The sequence below is a fragment of the Hirundo rustica genome, chromosome 2 (assembly GCF_015227805.2).
Source record: "Hirundo rustica isolate bHirRus1 chromosome 2, bHirRus1.pri.v3, whole genome shotgun sequence".
Lineage (NCBI taxonomy): Eukaryota > Metazoa > Chordata > Aves > Passeriformes > Hirundinidae > Hirundo > Hirundo rustica.
Genome location: NC_053451.1, coordinates 34726297 through 34744598, shown reverse-complemented (window position 1 = coordinate 34744598; position 18302 = coordinate 34726297). Strand labels below are relative to the sequence as shown.

The following is an 18302-nucleotide window of genomic DNA, read 5'->3' as shown; positions in this document are numbered from 1 at the left end:
TTTAAGCGGCTATTTGGATGAAGAGATTGATACCAGTGAGACTCACCCAAAGCCTACAAGACTGATTTTAGGTGCAAAGAAACTCAGCTCTGTTTGGAGCTGAAAAAACCCGTTTATATGAAGTGAAGACTTAGCATTAAAAGACTTGGCACAGTCAAAGGAGTTTGCAAAGGAGTTTTTACCGGCCTCCAAATACTGAAACATGCTGTGAAAACACCCTTTTGGTGAAGAACCAGCTGCCTACCAGATCAAACAAACCTGTTCCTAAGGAGCATGATACTGGCTTGTGCAACAGAAAGATTGAAAAGACAAAGAAATGCAGATTAAGATACCAGATTATTTGTTCTAATATCCGTTAATATTTTCCCATGCACAGAAGTTTTTTCTAAAATGTTTTATCCTTCCTAAAGCAAAAAAAATGACGGAAATGAAAAATATAAAATTATTGCTGAGGACAGGCAAAGGACATACTTTTTATCTGGAAGACACCATCTTCATTTCTGCAGATGGAGGATTTAAATAGCCCCATGCCTACTCTTTGTCTTCTAAGTATAGTGAAATGAGAAAATTTTGTTATGAATCTTGGGACAGGAAGAAACTCAATGGATCATTATTCTTCTCAACTTGTGACAGAAGCAACTACAGTTGTATTAGGTCTAACAAATGGCTGTCTAGCATACCCAGGAGTTTCCCATGCTACAGACCTGATATCCTCTCTGGTTAATCACAACACTTGCTTCTTCTACATCTTGTAGAAATCAAGTATAAATCTTGTTTATTATTTGTCTATTCAATTTTGTTTCACACCCTCCCTAGGGAGCACAGAGAGCAAATTCACTCTTCAAAGATGTGCTGCAAGGCAAGATTGCTATCAGGTGCTGATAAACTGCCCCCCACCTCCCACTTAGTCTTTGGTATTTCAAATAAATGGCTTCAGATTACTCATTTATTCATTGCAGGAGTGGCTTTCTAAATCTCTGATCATTTTTACAGCTTTCCCCTGGAGTCCCTCCAACTGGCATACACCCTTCTTGAAGTACAGAGCTCAAAGCTTTACCTGTAAAGGATGAAAGGAATTCTCCTATGTCTTATAAACCATACCTCAATTTATAAAACCAAATATAGTATTTGAATATTTCATCATAGCAGGATGTGTTAAGAGACAAGATGTTACAGCTAACAAAGTACTAGCTACTCTTCCACATGATTCTTTTCCTACAGTTTTATGTTAGCACTGTTTAGCAGATTATGTGGTTATTTCTGCTGAAAGCACTTCGCAGTTGACTCTGCTCAATTACATCTTAGCTTTTTCAGACCAATTTCAGTGTTGAACTCTCCCAGCACACGGAGTCAGCTGAGAAAAAACAAGGAAGCGTTGCAGAAGAGAAATACGGTCTCTTCTGGTTATCAGTACTCTTCAACCATTTTCTAAATGCATATAAAGAGATTTCCTACTTTTTCAAATATTCTTCTAAAATTCTAAAAATATATTGATGGCTTCACAGTCCCTTGGCTCCCCTTGTTCACTTCAATAAGGATGCATTTCCTGCTTCACCTTTCCAATTTTTCACCTACCTTCTCCCCATGTGTGTTCAAGCCCAACCATTGTCAGCATTCAGATTTCATCAGATAAATTCTGGTTGTCTGTCATCAAGACCATGAGGACCTCTCAGTGTGTGAGTATCTAGCTTCTCTAAGTGCTGCCAGACCTATTGCTTCTTCCTTTGAGGCTGTGGTCTTCTCCCTTTGTTGCTGTTTTTGATCACGATAGCAACCTTATCAGAGATGACCTTTTGTAAAAACTGATGCCAGCAAAAAGGCAGGCACTTTTCATATCTTTTCTGGAAAGTAAGACATCCCTAAAACTACAATCCTGCATTACAGAGGGGGTCTGATCTGCTATAGCAGTATTTAAAAGTGTAATTTAAAAATAACTTTCAGAAATTTTGGCTGTGACATTTGGTAATAATTTGAATTCAGAAATTATACCCATCTGACCCATAGACTGTGGATAAGATTTACCCCTGGCCTACCATTTACACAGAGTTTATTTTTCAATTAGAGTATATAAAATGTAAATGTGCCCACAATAAATAATTACACTAAATTAGCTGCCTTAATGTTACGTTTCCTTATTTCAGTTCTATCTGTTGGAGTGAATAATATGCCTTTCTATTAATTTCATAAGACAGCCTAAAAATTGTTTTGCGTAAAAAACACAACAAGCAAAAACCAAAACACAGTTTTGAGAAAGAAAAGTCTATCATGTCCTTATTTGCAAATATCACTTTCCAAAATAAACATGTCAGGCATATCTTGGGGCTATTGTTCCTTTAGCTTATGCAACACATCTTTTATCATATCCTAAAGAGTTTTTGTGTCATTATACCCTTTTTTACATGTCATGAAGATCCAAGATCTTGCTTTGCAACTGTTTCTTCCTATCAACGAATAAAAATAGGACTTTATTTTTTTTTCTAAAGAATTGAAGAGCAGGTTTGTTATCTGTTCATATAAGTTACTACTAAAAATTCAGAAGCCAGCATCACAGGTAATGAACACAGAACTTTGTGCTCCTGGAAATTTTGGATATACTAGTGTTTATGGTTTCATGGAGATTTCCTCCATGGATATAATTTGCCTTTTCAAGATTTCAGAGTTGCATTTTTCTCCAAAATCAGTCACTAAAGATATAAACATTAAGCTATCCCCCTTGCTTTTCTCATACAACAGCCAAAACCATCACTGGAAGAGGTCAGAGTAATTTTTTTCACCTGCCAAGCACACCAAAAGCTTAAAGTTGAGAAAAATTTATCAACTTGCCATTGAACCAAGTATTTTCATTCAGAATTTCTGAATGAAAAAAATCTCAAGTGAGTCTCTGCAAGGTAAGAAGAACAAGTGATACTCCCATAAATCAATGGCTTTACTGCCAACTCAAAAGAAGAAGAATTCAAGAGCAGCTATCTACATGCCAGGTAGCACAAGGCTTTGGCATAGCAAGGCTCTACTTTGTTTCTGTAAGAATCTCACCGTGTCTGCAATAGAGGAACCTTCACTGCATGTAAAAACTCAGCTGCCCTTTGTACACATCACTGATGGGATACAGGCAGAACCAGAACATTTTTGCATTGGAGTCCCAGAACCTGGACTTCCTGGTCTCATAGCTTATGACAGCCCAACTGCAAAGAATGATCATCTGCACAGACAGTGTGTTCCATGGCAAACAGCAAAGAGTCTTCCACTTCCAAAAAATAGCTGCCATTTCTAGGAAATCCTGTATGTTTATAGAGACACCAAACAAATAAAAAACCCCTAACTGACAATGGAAAAGCAGTTCCTCAAAGCTGTTGGACAAATGTTCTAAAACAACAAATGGCAAGTCAAAGCTAAAATACTACAGGGAAATTTCTTTTTGACAAATGTAATATTTCTTTTGTTTTAATTAAGGATAACTGAAATTTCATCTAGAATTTGGAATACTGAAAGCAAAATGAGGATGACAGACCTGCAGAAAGGACAAGGGTAGTCCAGAAAGGACTCGAAATAGCCAGATGAACAACTACTGCAATTAATCACTTTGGTGTTTGACTTCTAAGACAGCTTTCCCTTCAGATGTTCAGAGATACCTTAATGTGACTCCCTCCTTTTTTATTCTCCAACTAGTGCAAAAAAAAGATTAATATTGGCAATATAAAATGATTTTTAAATAGGCTGCAGTGTGATATTTTATTTACCACATCACTTGAATCTCTAAAGCTGCAGTCAGCTTTGTCTCTCCACCATGATTAGAATCTGTAAGGCCTTCCTCAAAAGACTTAAAATACTGTCTGTCCATGCCTATGATTACAGGGCAAAAGGAGGCAAGAAAAATGAAGGGACAAAAATGAAGACCTACAGCTCCTCATGCCATAAAAAAATATAATTAAATACCATTTATTCTTTGAAGGGTGCTCTTCATGGCAATGCAATATTTTGCTGATATGTGCTGTATTCCAGGCAGCAGATGTCTTGAGCAAGATCTGGACATCTAAAAATTATCACAAAGACAGAACTTGCTACATGGATAATTAACTGAACAATAAAGGATGAAAACACTGCTCTGTAGTTTCATGTGTCTCATTTGCACATTAGGCTTTAAATTCAAAAAAGGATGAAGGTCTCTGTCTATGTTTTGAAAGGCAGCTGTCTACCAGGGAAAGCTAGCGCCTCCCTTGGAATGGAGAATCTAAACCTCCTTCCCTCCAATTATTCTAATTTTGCAATTAGGGGCTTTCAGGCAAAGATATGGGAATAGGAGTAATAGTTCTTTACTAGGAATATTAAAAACAAAAACGAAAATACAAATGTAGTAGTACAAAAAATACAAGCAAGGAAGCAAACAAGGATCCTGGAAAAAACCCTGACAGAGTCAGGGATATGACCTGGCACCCTGTTGGTCAGAGTGTTGGAAGCAGTCCAAATAAATCCTCCTGGAGTAACAGATGTGGTTCTGTGGAGTAGAGATAGACCAGTAGAAAATCCAGTGGTGGTGAGATGGGTCCCGTCTTCCTCCGGGAACCCAGTGATCCAGTGGAAAAACCGGATCCCTTGTGTCCTTCAGTCCCAGTTTTTATCTAGCTGGGAACAGTTGGCTCCTCCCCCACTGGGTGGAGCATCTCACAATGGGATGATGGAATGTGTCATGTCACTGGTGGGCCCTAATGGCCCATTATCAGAAGATGTCCCCTTGGAGGATGGAGGGGTGATGAAAGAGGTAAGAAACACTGCCCCACGTGGATTTAATGGCTGGGCCATTATCAGGAGGCACCCTCCTCCTTCCCCCCTGGAGGAGCAAGAGGAGGACAAATAATCTCCCAAAAAAACAATCTTCAACAGATGAAATAGAATACACATTTCTAGGTTACATAATCCACTACAGTCTCCAAAGGGAACATAAGGATTTTCAGACTACCCAGGTGAAATTAAAGATGATGTGTAAATGAACACATTTCACACAGCAGGCTAATCCCCACCTCCTGTTTCATCGGGATGTCAATCAGGCTCCAGCAATAGCTGTCATGTTTATTATTGAAGTGGTGAAAGATCAAGTGTAATAATAATTCTCTAAAATTCACCTGAAGAATTTAGGTAGACAGGCAGAGTAAAAAGGCCAAGAAAACTGCCACTCTCTAGAAAATTCTCACCACTCCACTAAGAAACAGAAAAAATGATGTTGGCCTCCTACAAAAGTCTACAGAAAGACTTTTTCCACACTCAGCCCAGTAGTTTAGCAAATGAGGCCACTGTCCTTCCCTATCTTTTGATTTATTGTGTATCTGGAAATACTGATGAGACAATTAACACCCGCTACTGTCTGCTGCATCTCCTGTCCTCCTGATGAAAATGGCAATGGCAAATGTAATGAAAGGGATCTTCTCTCATTCCCCTTTTAACTCTTAGACAGCAGTCTAGAATGGGGAGGCAATGGGGGAAACTGTTTTCTACTCAGAAATTTACAACCTAAAGGAAAAAAGGAGTACAAAGGCATGCTATAATGACAAAATTATGAGACCTACTGTATTACATTTAGTTAGAAGAAAACTTCCGATATGAAAAAGAAGCTGGCCAAGATCCATGGAGAATTTTCCTCACACTTGGCATAGACAAATAAAAACCAGCAAAGGCACTTATAGTCTTTGGGATTTTTAAAAATTGCAGAGAGTGTAAGGACACAGTGTCAAGTAGAATCCCAAAGCACACACATCACAGTTTTTCATACAAGCCCGAGACAAGAGTTCTTCCAAGAAACTTTTCAGCAGTGCGCTGGAGACCATTATGTAACAGGGAAATCCATTAAGAAAGCAAGTTCCTTTGAAGCATTTCCACAAGGACGGGATAAATCAAGTCCAGAAGGACGCCATATGAACCAAAGCTGGAGATGCATCCATCACTTATCCAACAGCTGAGCACATAAATTAATAAGCCACATCGCAAAACAAAACAAACCCAAAAACCAAACCAAAAATACAAAACAAACCCCGACATCTCCATTCTCTCAAATTTTCAGAAAAAAAATTAAGAGTTAAACCTGTGAAGGTGACAACAACAGTATCAAGGGAATCTAGCAAGGTATGCTAACAGCTCTTGATTTGCAGCAGAAGCCTCAGAAGTAACTTCGACCACAACAAAAGGGCCGACACCCCATGACAGAACAATAAAAACCAAGGTTACGCTGGAACGCCATACCCTTTGCTGCCTCTACTCAGAGCTTATGAAACTATCTAGGGAACTGGATAATAATATAAAATTCCTGCCTAATTCAGAAAGGACAAGCACTAAAAATTTAGTCAGTTGAAATGTCAATTATGTACTTAGCTCCAAAGATGGTTGAATTTGGTCTGATGCGAAACAATTTCATAGCACCATGTTTTGCCACTTAACAGCAATTGTCATGAAAAAAATGACAGATTTATTTTATTTCTCTACCGAAAACAAAAAGCAACCAACCAAAGCTTATTTTTCTTGAAACAAAATCTCCCGTTTGTTGGCATCCAAGCCTACCTGCACATCTATCTTTCCCTGAGCTGCTGCTTTTGGTCTATTGCAGCCACAGTTCATTAAGATGAAATGTGTTCTGCTGAAGCTGCCTCATCAGTAAGTATTGCTGAAGCAATTTAGTAATGATCTTAATGCACAGTGCTGGATTTTTATAGCCATCTCAATTGGCTATTAAAATACAGCACTGCACTTTGAAATTGCTACTGCACCACTTCAGAAATAGTTAGCATGATGGAGCTGCAAAAAGTAATGTTCCTATCAGTGGAAACCTTACTCATTGTGAATGTTTTCTGGAAAATGATACTTAAAACCTACTATGAGATTAGATGTTCATTTTGCATATGAACACAGGATTCTTCAGACCTGCTTGGAGAGTTCTTAAGAGCTTAATGGCTTCAAGGGAAAAACAGACAAAATATGTGCATGTAATATTGCTGCAGTCTTCCCAGACATGTTATTTACTTCTTTACTGCTAATGGAAACTGACATTTAAAAAGAAAAGGGGAAAATCGTAGTTATCCTTAAAAATATAAAAGACTTCAAGCAAGTAATATCCTTCAGCTCACAGGATAGCTCCAGTTTTAGGTGAGACAACCAGCCAGAAGGAGGGATTTTGAATCCCCTTTGAAATTATCCTTTTTGATCTGGAAATTAATTTCTTTAATTGTTGACTACTAATCTCCAAAGATGGTTGAATGAGGTCTGATGTGAGGACAAGCTGATTCTATCACTTCCTGCCATTAAACTTCATTCCTAACAAAAATCATAACAGATTTACCTTCTTTCTCCACTAAAGACAAAAAAACTTTAGAAAAAGCCTGAGAAACTAGAACTGGAGTGCCATTCTAATAATAACTATTACTTTGTGAAATTGTGTCCACAAACTACTTCTGGTCAGGAATGGAAGGAAATACTTCACACAATCAGTGTGGGTTTTTTTAAAGAAAAACTTCATATATGGTAACTTACACAAATGAAATGGCAAGTCTTAAGTCACCAAAGGAACTTGGAATACACACTTGGTATTTTACTTATACCATAAAGAAGAATATGATAATAGCAGCTGTAGGCATTTATCTTCACTTAAATTAAAGAACATGATCCTCCGTCTTGGAAATATAAAGGTACAGATATAACCTACCACTTTTACCACATCAGGCACTGGCAACACAAATGTGTCAAAATATGATTGAAAAACAGCAGAGGCTTTTATAACACTTTTATCATGGTGCTTTCTTATTTTATGATTTTCAAGAGAATATAATTTTCATGTGATAAACTATCAGATACTCACATATTCTTACATTAGACAATTGTAGCCTTCAGGGAAGCCATGCTTTTTAGTGATGTTAACTTATAAATGATGGTTTGAGCCACTATCTTTAAACTGGAAAATTATGTATTAGTCTTTGATGGCGCACTTTCTGCTACTTGGAGGAAATACAAGTTCCTTCAAGCAAAGACATTTCATAAAAAATGGTATTTTAGTTTCAATTGTGGTGGCTTTTTATTTATACCTGCAGTGATACAGTTAGAGTAATATTAAATGAGGCACTTAAATTAGAGTCGAGAACCAAAATAGTTTGCTAAACCCAGGCTTGAGAAAGTTTGCCTGCTTCCTCATTTTCATATGGTTCTGTCTTTTAAGTTGCCCTATTTTGCTCTGTTTTAGATAAGGATTCACAGAGCACAGAAGGATGAGAACATTGAAAACCAGAAGTAAATTCACAGCTGATACGATCACAAGACTGAAATTATTCAAAGACCATAAGGAAAGGTTCTGTTCAAAATGTGAAAAAATTATTTTGTTGAAAACACTTTGGACCTTACAAAACACTTCTTAATTTTTAAATTAAGGAAATATCTGCCTAACTAGCCATAAACTCTCCTATTCCCACATGCTAAAGTTTGCTATGGCATATTTAGTGTCTCTTAAATTAGAGAAAATAGATCATTAAAGTAGTAGAAGCGATAGCTGCAATATTAAAAAAAAAAGTATCAGTCTCAAGCCAGCACTTGCAATCACTTATCAAACAGAAAGATCTGAAAGCTCTCACTGTTCTCTAAAATTGGGAAATAAATAATTGGGGTTCTTTGTTTGCAAAAACCCCCTTTTTTCATTTTAAGTGCTGTAGCTATTACCTGAAATAAAAATATTTTCCTTACTGAAAGCAGGACTTGAATTTTTCTTTTAAATGAACCCTCTATTCTGCTATCCTGAATTGATTTTTTTTTTTTTTTTTAGCAGACATTTTGAAATACACATAACTGAACTGTACTTTTGCGACTATTTCAGTTGTCACTGCAAGCTGGGGTACTACCTATGCAACAGAACACACAAGATATTTCCAATAAAGCCATCAATCAAAGCTAAAATATGTCTATTCTTATGAAAAAAAAGAAGTATCAACCTCTAGGAAACTACAGACAGTAATGGACTAGAGGACATTTCAGCAACAATCCAAGATAAATTGACAGTGAAATCATACCTTATATTGATGGTGAAAAGTCTCTGCATCTTCTCAAGAAAATCTTGTAACTTATCAGAGAGTTAAAAAATAAACTTCTTAAACCATACTGATTCTTTTCTTAGTATAGTAATAAGGTTTCATTACTGTCCACTGACTTTATTCAGTGCCATCAAGAATACAACAAATAGTTACGGGAAAAGAAAATCTACCATGTGCCATGGAGTCACTTCAGTTCAGCACAAAACACAACAAAATGGGAACTCTGGAACTGGTTATGCCCAGTGACGTAGTCTAACATTTAGACAGATATACATAACTCTCAAAATAAATGCACATTATGCCTTTTATAGTCATCCCATTTTATTTTTGCATATTTTATTGAGATGTCTGGTTTAGGAGCTAAGTCTTTGCTGATTAAGAAATTTAAGATAAGGACAGCTATCCAGAGGGAGATACAGAATGGGGCAGAACAGTGCTTAAGAGATGCATTAATCTGAAACCCCAACATATAATCACACTTTGGATGTGGCACTTGGTGCCATGGTCTAGTTGAGGTATTAGAGATGGGTTGGACTCGATGATCTTGAAGGTCTCTTCCAACCTAAAAATTCTGTGATTCTATGATTCCAAATGGGTTAAAAGAAAAGTTTTGATATGGCCCTAATTCTGAGAGCAGAAACAGTAGAGAATTAAGTGCCCCTAAACGTGTTTTAGTGCCTAAAGCAGTGTGGGGTGGACCTCGTGAGAATGTGTCACTGGCTGAATCCATCAGGAATGAGCAAAAAGCATGCTTTTAGAAATCAAAAAGTGACAGGCTCTGGTCTGTCCAGAGCCTTTTCATTTCAAACGTCGTGAACAGAAGGGCAGCTCCAGTCACTGCAGCAAGAACTTGACACAGCTCAAACACTCTAATGATAGGCACTATTATCAGGAAGGGTGTGAGGAAGTAATCCTATTCCTCTATGACTTTATACTCAAGCCACCAGAATATCCAGATAGCAAAATTAACTTTCCTTTATGTTGTTCCTTTTTTTTGGGTGTTTTTAAGTCTGACATTTCTCCTCTGAAGTTTCCCGGTATTCAGCTGTTCCGCTTCACATACCCTGAACTTCATTTCTGCAGTTTTGATGTCTTCTAATACACCACATTTCCTACAGAAGTGAGGTAAAAAGTTTATTATGTGACCCACCACTGCTGTAGTTACAAGAATCCTTGTTTTCTGCCCTTTTTTTTTTTCTTCTTTCTTCCCTTTTCTGGTACATTTTATCAGAGTTTAAATTATCAGCCAGGTATGCAAGTAGGTAGGCAATAGTTTACATGACCTCTGTGTTTACCCAAGTCTCTGACTGCTAGAAATTTTCTGCAATATTATTAGAAATAAGTTTTTCTGCTGATAGTTTAAAAACTGAAATTAAAAAAAAAATTAAGTTTTATTTATCACTTGTGCATCAGCATACTAATTGTGCACCATCATACTACTCAATGCTTCTGGGTTTAGTAAAAGTATATTTGGAGTGTGACAAGACAGCATGAAAACCTTGAGGTCAGGGGAACTACTTTGGTTTAAAATCCTCCAGTCAAATGCAATGAAATGGGACTGAGCACTGCAACCCATGAAGAGTGACTGAAATTCACAATTCACTGCCTATAAACAGTTATTTGCAGGGTCTTACAGGAAGCTAATGCACAAGTTATATCACAAAGCCAGACAGCACCATTGAATTGCTTTGTTTTGAATGCCTGTAATTTTGCTCCCCAGGAACAAACACTGCAGCATGTGCAATCCATTCTCATTACTGTTAGTCTTGTTTCAATACAGAGTAAGAAAAGCATATTATTTAATGACAGGATTTTCAGTAGGGTCTAAATCCTGATGATTTAAATAAAAAAAACCTGCAAGTGTATCTTTCCTCTGTTACAGCTGTCAGACACGGTAGGGATGCTGGCTGCTAAAATCTGCAGCGCTCTAGGAGTGACAGAAACAAAACATCTATTGCTGGCCACTCAGTCCTTTGCAAAGCCATACACTGAATTGTGTGCCTGACTGAAGAGACGTGCAAGAGGCATACAACACACAATCTTCTAACCACATGAAAGAGAGGAAGAGCCTGCAAGGATGACAGCAATCACCTTCAAGACACAGACTATGGCTATTTGCCAGTATTCGCAGTCAGGTATGTCAAAGTGATGATCAGCTTTAAATGCCTATACAGCTGCAGCTCTCCTTGAACCCTTGATTTTCCTATTACACAACTCATTTGTGTCTTTGTTTACGTCTTCTCACCCCAGAAATAAAACTAGAGGGTTACAGGTTTAGCACATACTACACTAGGAGAGCCTTTTTGTAAAGCAACAGGAAAAACTGCATGGGGGATCTGCAATCCAAAGGGACCTCCTGGCAGCACACAGCCATGCCCTTCCCCCTGCCACATGCCCAACGCCATTGCCAGACAATTCTTATTTAATACCTGACCCTTAAAATGCATTCACCAAATTAATCCATGTCTTTTATATGGCGGCTGCTAGCTACAAAAATTAATGCCCATTAAAAAAACCCAACTAACCTCTACGGACTAATAACTTATAAAAACCCTCATCCTGAATATCTCAGATGAAATTAAAAGGACCTCTACATATAAAGCCTAGCAAATTTCCTTCTTTACCAACTTCAAGTGCAGAAAGATATAATCTACTGCACACAGACAGGCAAGTTAGGGATCTTTGAGTTTACCTGGTATTATGGAAGCCAAGACTTGCTTTCATGTGGTAAATTCACAGGGCAGTAAGGAATGAACTCATTAAATGCTGGGTTACATACTGACAGAGACAGTCAGGAAAAGAACTGAAAACATATTTGCTTACTCTGAGTTTGGTATGGAACAACCTTCTTGTCTGAAAAACAGATTTACTTTCTTATTAATTTTGTCAATAGGAATGAAGGAATGGTGTGGAAGCTAACATGCTGGTTTTCAGATCCTGCTCTGGACACCAAGATATCCCAATTACACTCTGAGAAGTAAGAAACACTGTTTATATAAATACTAAGTGGTTCTTGTGTTGCATAGTAACGGTGTGAAAGACCAGTTCACAGCTAAATCACCTAAAATATGAGGAGACAAGCATCAGAGGAGTGACAACAGCCAAGAGTCACAGGTTTTATTCTCAACTTCTGCTAAGAGTTTAATGCCTCTGAACAGATAATTTTTTCATGGAAGATTTTGAAAAAAAAAATCTAAGGAAAAATGGTCTAGATATTAAAAATAGTATATTATTGTCTTCATTTTGCCTTTAATATGTGTGGAATACAGAAAGCCTAATAGAGCATGCTTCCTTACTGCCTGAATTATGAAGGTAAAACCCCTGGCTTTTGCAGAAAATTAGCCCATCAACTTATTTTTTTATCCAAATTTTCAGCTAACTCGCTTCTATAAAAGTGGAAATATAAAAAAATATATTCAACTTAACAATAAAATTCATTATTTATATCACTTATCTCTAGTAGACTACATGTGAGACTATATATGCAAAATCCTATTTTCAGCAGTAAGCAGTAAAAGTTCTTTAGCTTGCCCTAAAAGGCACTTTTTTGGTATCCATTCTGTTTTATGAAAATATTTGTAAAAAGAAATAGTTTCAGGCATACACTCAAAACAAACACAATGCAAAACCATTATCAGATAATGATTGCCTCTCTTGTCTATTTCCACAATGTAGCAAAAATTTGGTCACGGTGAATAATTTTCACTGCTTCATCACAACCAGAAAGGACATGTTAATTTTAGTTTCTTTAGCCTTAGGTCTCTCAAAATGACTATCATATCACACACTTAGTTTAATTCCAAATCATTAACAACACTGCCTGCACTTCTACTCTGAATTCATGTGCATACAAAATACCTTTGGAAATGCTTTTCTATTAGAAAAACAATCCAGCATTGTAATTGACCACAGGAATCCAGACTTTTGGGGATTTACCACCAGGTGCATGTTTAAATATATCTCACTCTCCTCCAAGAGCAGAGCATAATGAATACATTGCAGTATCAAAGAGTGCATTTTTTCAGTGTCGCACCATCTTTGTTGAGTATTAGAGGTCAATCTCAACAATATGCCTCCCTATATCAAATATACTTCACGACTGGTATAAAAAATCCCTATGGAGAAGCACACTATAATATTTACATGAGGGGACATTGAAAAAGCTGCAGATAACTCACTACAGATAAAACAGGGAGAGTAATATCATGTGCACTGCATATATTAAGTTACATGCAAATGTCTTCATTTCATATATATATATATATTTAAATACCTGCTTATGAAATAGCTATTATGGATCAAAAAAAAATTAACTGCTGTTCATTCTATTGACATGTACCATGAAAACATGCATTTTCTTTGTCCAGAAATTAGCTATGGGAAAAATGCTTCTAGAAAGGAATTTGGCTTTTTGTTCTGTAACCAGAAGGTTCTATTGGAAGCAATAAAGCTCATGTAGACTAGTGAAGGTTTTGTGCTAGATTTCCACATAATTTTGTTGAAGAATAAAATAAAATAAAATAAAATAAAATAAAATAAAATAAAATAAAATAAAATAAAATAAAATAAAATAAAATAAAATAAAATAAAATAAAATAAAATAAAATTCGTCTATGGATCTGGGTAAGTTGATATTCTTGTTGTCATGTTCCAATGACAACCAGGAAAAACCATCATGAAAGTAGAGAGGGTAAGCTGGATAATAAAAAGCCTTCTAAAAAGAGGAAGAATTCAGAAACTCCACATTCAGCAGCGCCTTAAATGAAAGTCAAAGGTCTGAGCAGAGGAACTTTAGAGGTACTGTGTGTGCTGCCACACAGTATCTCTGTGTCCATAAGTTAAGGAGACATCTCTGCAGTAAACACCAAACAAAGCAAACCCCAACAACTTGAACTCCTTTATATTTCAGGAAGATACGTAACCATGAATTCAAACTCTACCAGCCTAAATGAACTGCATTTCAGTATTTGACAGGTCAACCAGGTAGCAAATCAACAAGGCAGGACGCAATTTAAGTTACAAGAGCAGCTGAACACCAGGTTTAAAAGGGATGTCTTTTAAAATGGATGTCCTTTAATTGTCTTATCTACCTTTCGGTCCTTTGAACAACTTGATCTCTACGACGGTCTCCAGTATAGGTCTTCTTCGCCGGACGTACAATCGCACTATGGAACCAGCCTCCTTCAGGGCCTCCACGGCTTTGCTGTGTGAGACTTCTGACACGTCAACCTCATTCACTCGCAAGATGCAATCGTTGACCCTACAAGAACGACAAAGAACCACGGGTACTAAATGATTCAGCCATTACTTTGGACCCAACAATTTTTGTCAGCAGTGCTGTAAAATGAAGACTACTTCACTGGGAATCACAGAATTGTGATTCCAGATCATGAGCTGGAAGGGACCCAAAAGGATCATCAAGTCCAAGACTGCCAGATGACAGACTTAATGCAGTATGCTTCACAAACAATGAGACAGAGAACTCAGTCCCTTCAAAAGACATACCTGTTTCAAACTGGATCAAACCTGATTCAAACCCAATCACCCACACAATCACTCCTTCATAAATGGGGGTTGCATGCACTATAGTGATAGAAATCAGTAATACTTGTCTTTACAGACTTCATTAAAACATTTTTTTGACTAAACAATATCAATTTGCTTTAAAACACTCATGCTGCATGCTATTACTATGGACCATAGTGAGGACAACTATGGTTGCTCTTAAGGAAATCTCATAGTGTGATATAAAAGCTGTCATAGTAAAAATGCTGTCCTACAAAAAGCAGAAAATTTAAAAGAGAATGTTTGATCTAAATAATTTACTCAAGTTATGTTTTCAGCACTGACTGTCGGCTTCAAGATCTGCTGCACGGTAATCACATTTTCTTTTTTATTTGAATACAAATAAAATTCTCTCATAGTCTTACTTTGAGCACTTACTACAATATCTGAGGACGAACATATAATCACCCTACATGTCCTGGTTAGATGGAGCTGCATTCTCCTTATCTGAGAGATTTGTCCTAGTTGGAAAGGAAATCTACAACTTAAGAGCAATAAAATCAATCCATCTCCAAAGCAGCAGGCTAACGACTTAACTACTGGGCCATCCTTTTCTTGCAAATGAGGACAAGTGGAAAGAGCAAATTCCGAAGAACTAGATTAGTTGAGACTCTACTGCTCTGGTGCATTACATTTGTTGTGAGATGCCTGTAAGTATTTTGGGTACAGAAGAAAAAGGCATATTGTAAACAAATGCGTTCTTCTGAATATCTGAAAGGACAATTGGTGAAGCAAATATGGGTTGCTAAAAATATTCCCATTTCTGCTTTGTTTCTATACATAAAAATCAACTACCAAACGTTACTCTTTACAGCAAAACTGGGTATTGATTAGAAGTCTTAGCACATGGAGGGAGAATGAAAATTTACCTAAGTTTATCAGAACTCTGAGAATTTAGAATGGTTTTTGTCATGTTCTTGCACTGCTGCTTTTGTTTAAAACAAACCCAAATCAAAACAGCAAAAAGAACAGTTATTTGAAACTGGTCAAAGTTAGAAATGACACAAAGCTGATGCTTTTCTTCTGAGAAAGAGTACTATATCACTATATAGTTTCCAGATATCATTCAAAGGTCAGGTTTGGTGTTTTACTCCAATGCCAGAAGTTTCCATGGTTAGGAGGGGCATTAAGCAACCTGGCCTAATAGAAAGTGTGACTGCCCAAGGCTGAGAATGATGGAACTAAAGGATCTTTAAGGTCCCTTCCAACCCAAACCAAACTATGCTGCTATGATTCTACGTCTTTCTACATCTGTAGGCTTTTTTCTCCCTCATAAGGAGGTTAATTTTTTCATTTTTTAACAAATAAATACATTATGCAAGAACATACATGCACACACCGCAACAATACAAACCTAAAAGGATAACAGCAAAAAGAATCTGTAAACCCAGTTTAAGAACATTCTTTCAGATTATTAAGTGCATGGTCTTACCCCTTATGGACAAAATTATTCCGCCCTTGCAAGCAGCTCTCCAATGCATTTTCCTGGCTTTATATTCACATGCCAAGTATATGGTAAAATTTTATTTCTGTGATTTCTTTTCCCATTTATTGGTGGATATGCCCTATACCTGTTAGTTTCAGATGGTGACAGGCCTGTGCCCAGGGGAAGAGTTGCTTCATAATCCAAGATAACAGAAGTCCGGCAGAAGAGTTCCTAATAGTTACACCAATGCATACAGTAGTTGTATTGTCATACAATCATATAATCAGAGAAAGGTTTAGGTTGGGAAGGACCTCATACATCTTGGTTTTCGTGCCGCCAATGCACATTGCCAGGTCATGTTGAGCTTCTTAGCCATCTGTTGTTCTCCTCAGGCCTGCTCCCAAATATTGTGCACACACCTAAATTTATTCAGAATTCCTCACACAGGTAACAAATTGGAATGAGCTGGGCAGCTTTTCATATGGCACACTGGCTCTAAGTTCTTTAACATAATGGACATATTCTACAGAATTTTGTAGCGTAAATTCAGTATGAAGGACCCCAGACAGTTAAATACAAAACACATCCAAACAAGTTACAACTGACAGAAGAACTATGAGACATCCTTTGTTGCAAAGGGGGAAGGTTTACTGATACTTGTTGCTATCTTCAAAGCAGACAAGGGCTTTTATTAAGGAAACACCCCCCCCCCATTTTAAGGGCTTAAACTTCACTATATTAATCTGAGTTTGATTTTTACTGTTTTCAAGAAACTGTGCAGATATCTTTGAGAAGCTGATAAACGCTTCAGTCAACTTGCAAGTAAAGAAGACAAGTGCAATCCTTAGGCACTTACTGGACATATAGTAGGTGACAACTGGTAATGATCATTCTGTTCCCCTTGTTCTGCGCAATATGGTGCCTTGGAGGGAAACCCAAAGCAGTCTGGTGTGGCAGCTAAGAGCCCCAGAAGACCAAACGGTCCTGCCAACACACATTAGTCCACTTGCAGCTCCCTAACAAAGCTAACTGGAACCAACTATAGACTCAAGAACAAGGGAATAATCTGTTCTCCGTGGATCAACAGCATGACACTAAATGCTGTAGTAATGCACAGGTCATCATAATCATCTAGACACCTCTAGATGAGTTGTATTAGTGGGACAATGCTGCTTTTCAAAAACAGAGTTACCATGCTTTCCATTGCAGCACGGCCAGCATTTATGGATTCCTTCTAACCAAAGCTGGCGCTTTTTTGTTTGTTTGTTTGTTTTTTCAGTTGCCTCCTCAGAAAAACCCAAATACATAATGGGAGAATGAGTGCAAAACTATGCAATATATCAGGTAAATATATACCTCCATATATCAGTATGGAGATATCAGATAGGCTACAAAAGTAAGACAAAGAAACACTAAATTTCCTATTTATCTTTTGCTCCTTTGTCCAACTTTTTAGCCTGTTTCCCTACAAAACTGTTGATATTCTCTTTCTTCCAGAACTCACAAGAGCACAGCAACTTAAGCAAGAACATAAGATTCTAGGATGCAAGCTGAAAGGATTATGATCTTTTCTTTAAGAGGTCAGAAAATAATTATAATTACATTATCTGACCCTAAGATAATATGTGTAGTCCATTAGTTAGAGAAGGATGACTCTCCCCTAATTTTTTTTTTTTTTTTTTTAAATTCTATACACACCCTTCCTACTCCATAATAACTAGAATTTACAGCACATGGGATAAAAAAATGTACATATTGATACTGGCTCATGTAACTTCCTTCCAAGAGGAATTTTTTTTTTTTTTAATTTCCACTAAGAATTCAGAATAAAGGATATCATATTTACTACAGCAGTCTTCACATCTGTCTTTAAAATCACAGAATAAAGAGCTAACACTAAATGCCAGTGACATGTATGCACCTTAGGGCATAGTTTCCTTATGTATAATGATCCTGAGAGACATGATCCAATTTCTGTAGCAAATTCATTTATACTCTTAGACCCCTTCCTGACATTGTAAAGCAGCGTAAAACTACTTCTGTATCTATTTCAAAATAAAGAGATAAAGCTTATCAGTGGAAGAAAATTCCTGTCTGTCTCTGGAAGGTGGAGGGGAACTAGTGCTTATGAAAATGTCTGATGAAGGTAACACCCTAACTGAAAATTTGACACTTATGTGATTTATAATCAAATATCTCATGGATACTACTGAAAATACTACTTGATAAAATTTATGATGGGATGAGGGGTTTGTAACTAA

At 37.0% G+C, this 18302-nt stretch overlaps 1 protein-coding gene across 25 annotated transcripts in view; it reads right to left on the bottom strand.

Annotated features, from left to right (window-relative positions):
- Positions 1 to 18302, bottom strand: part of DLG2 (discs large MAGUK scaffold protein 2) — a 984477-nt gene that overhangs the window by 292525 nt on the left and 673650 nt on the right. For all 25 annotated transcript variants that reach the window (XM_040055800.2, XM_040055802.2, XM_040055798.1 and 22 more), the window contains one exon: positions 14141 to 14310. In XM_040055800.2, coding sequence (XP_039911734.1) covers positions 14141 to 14310 — 170 coding nt within the window. The remainder of the gene's footprint in view (positions 1 to 14140; positions 14311 to 18302) is intronic.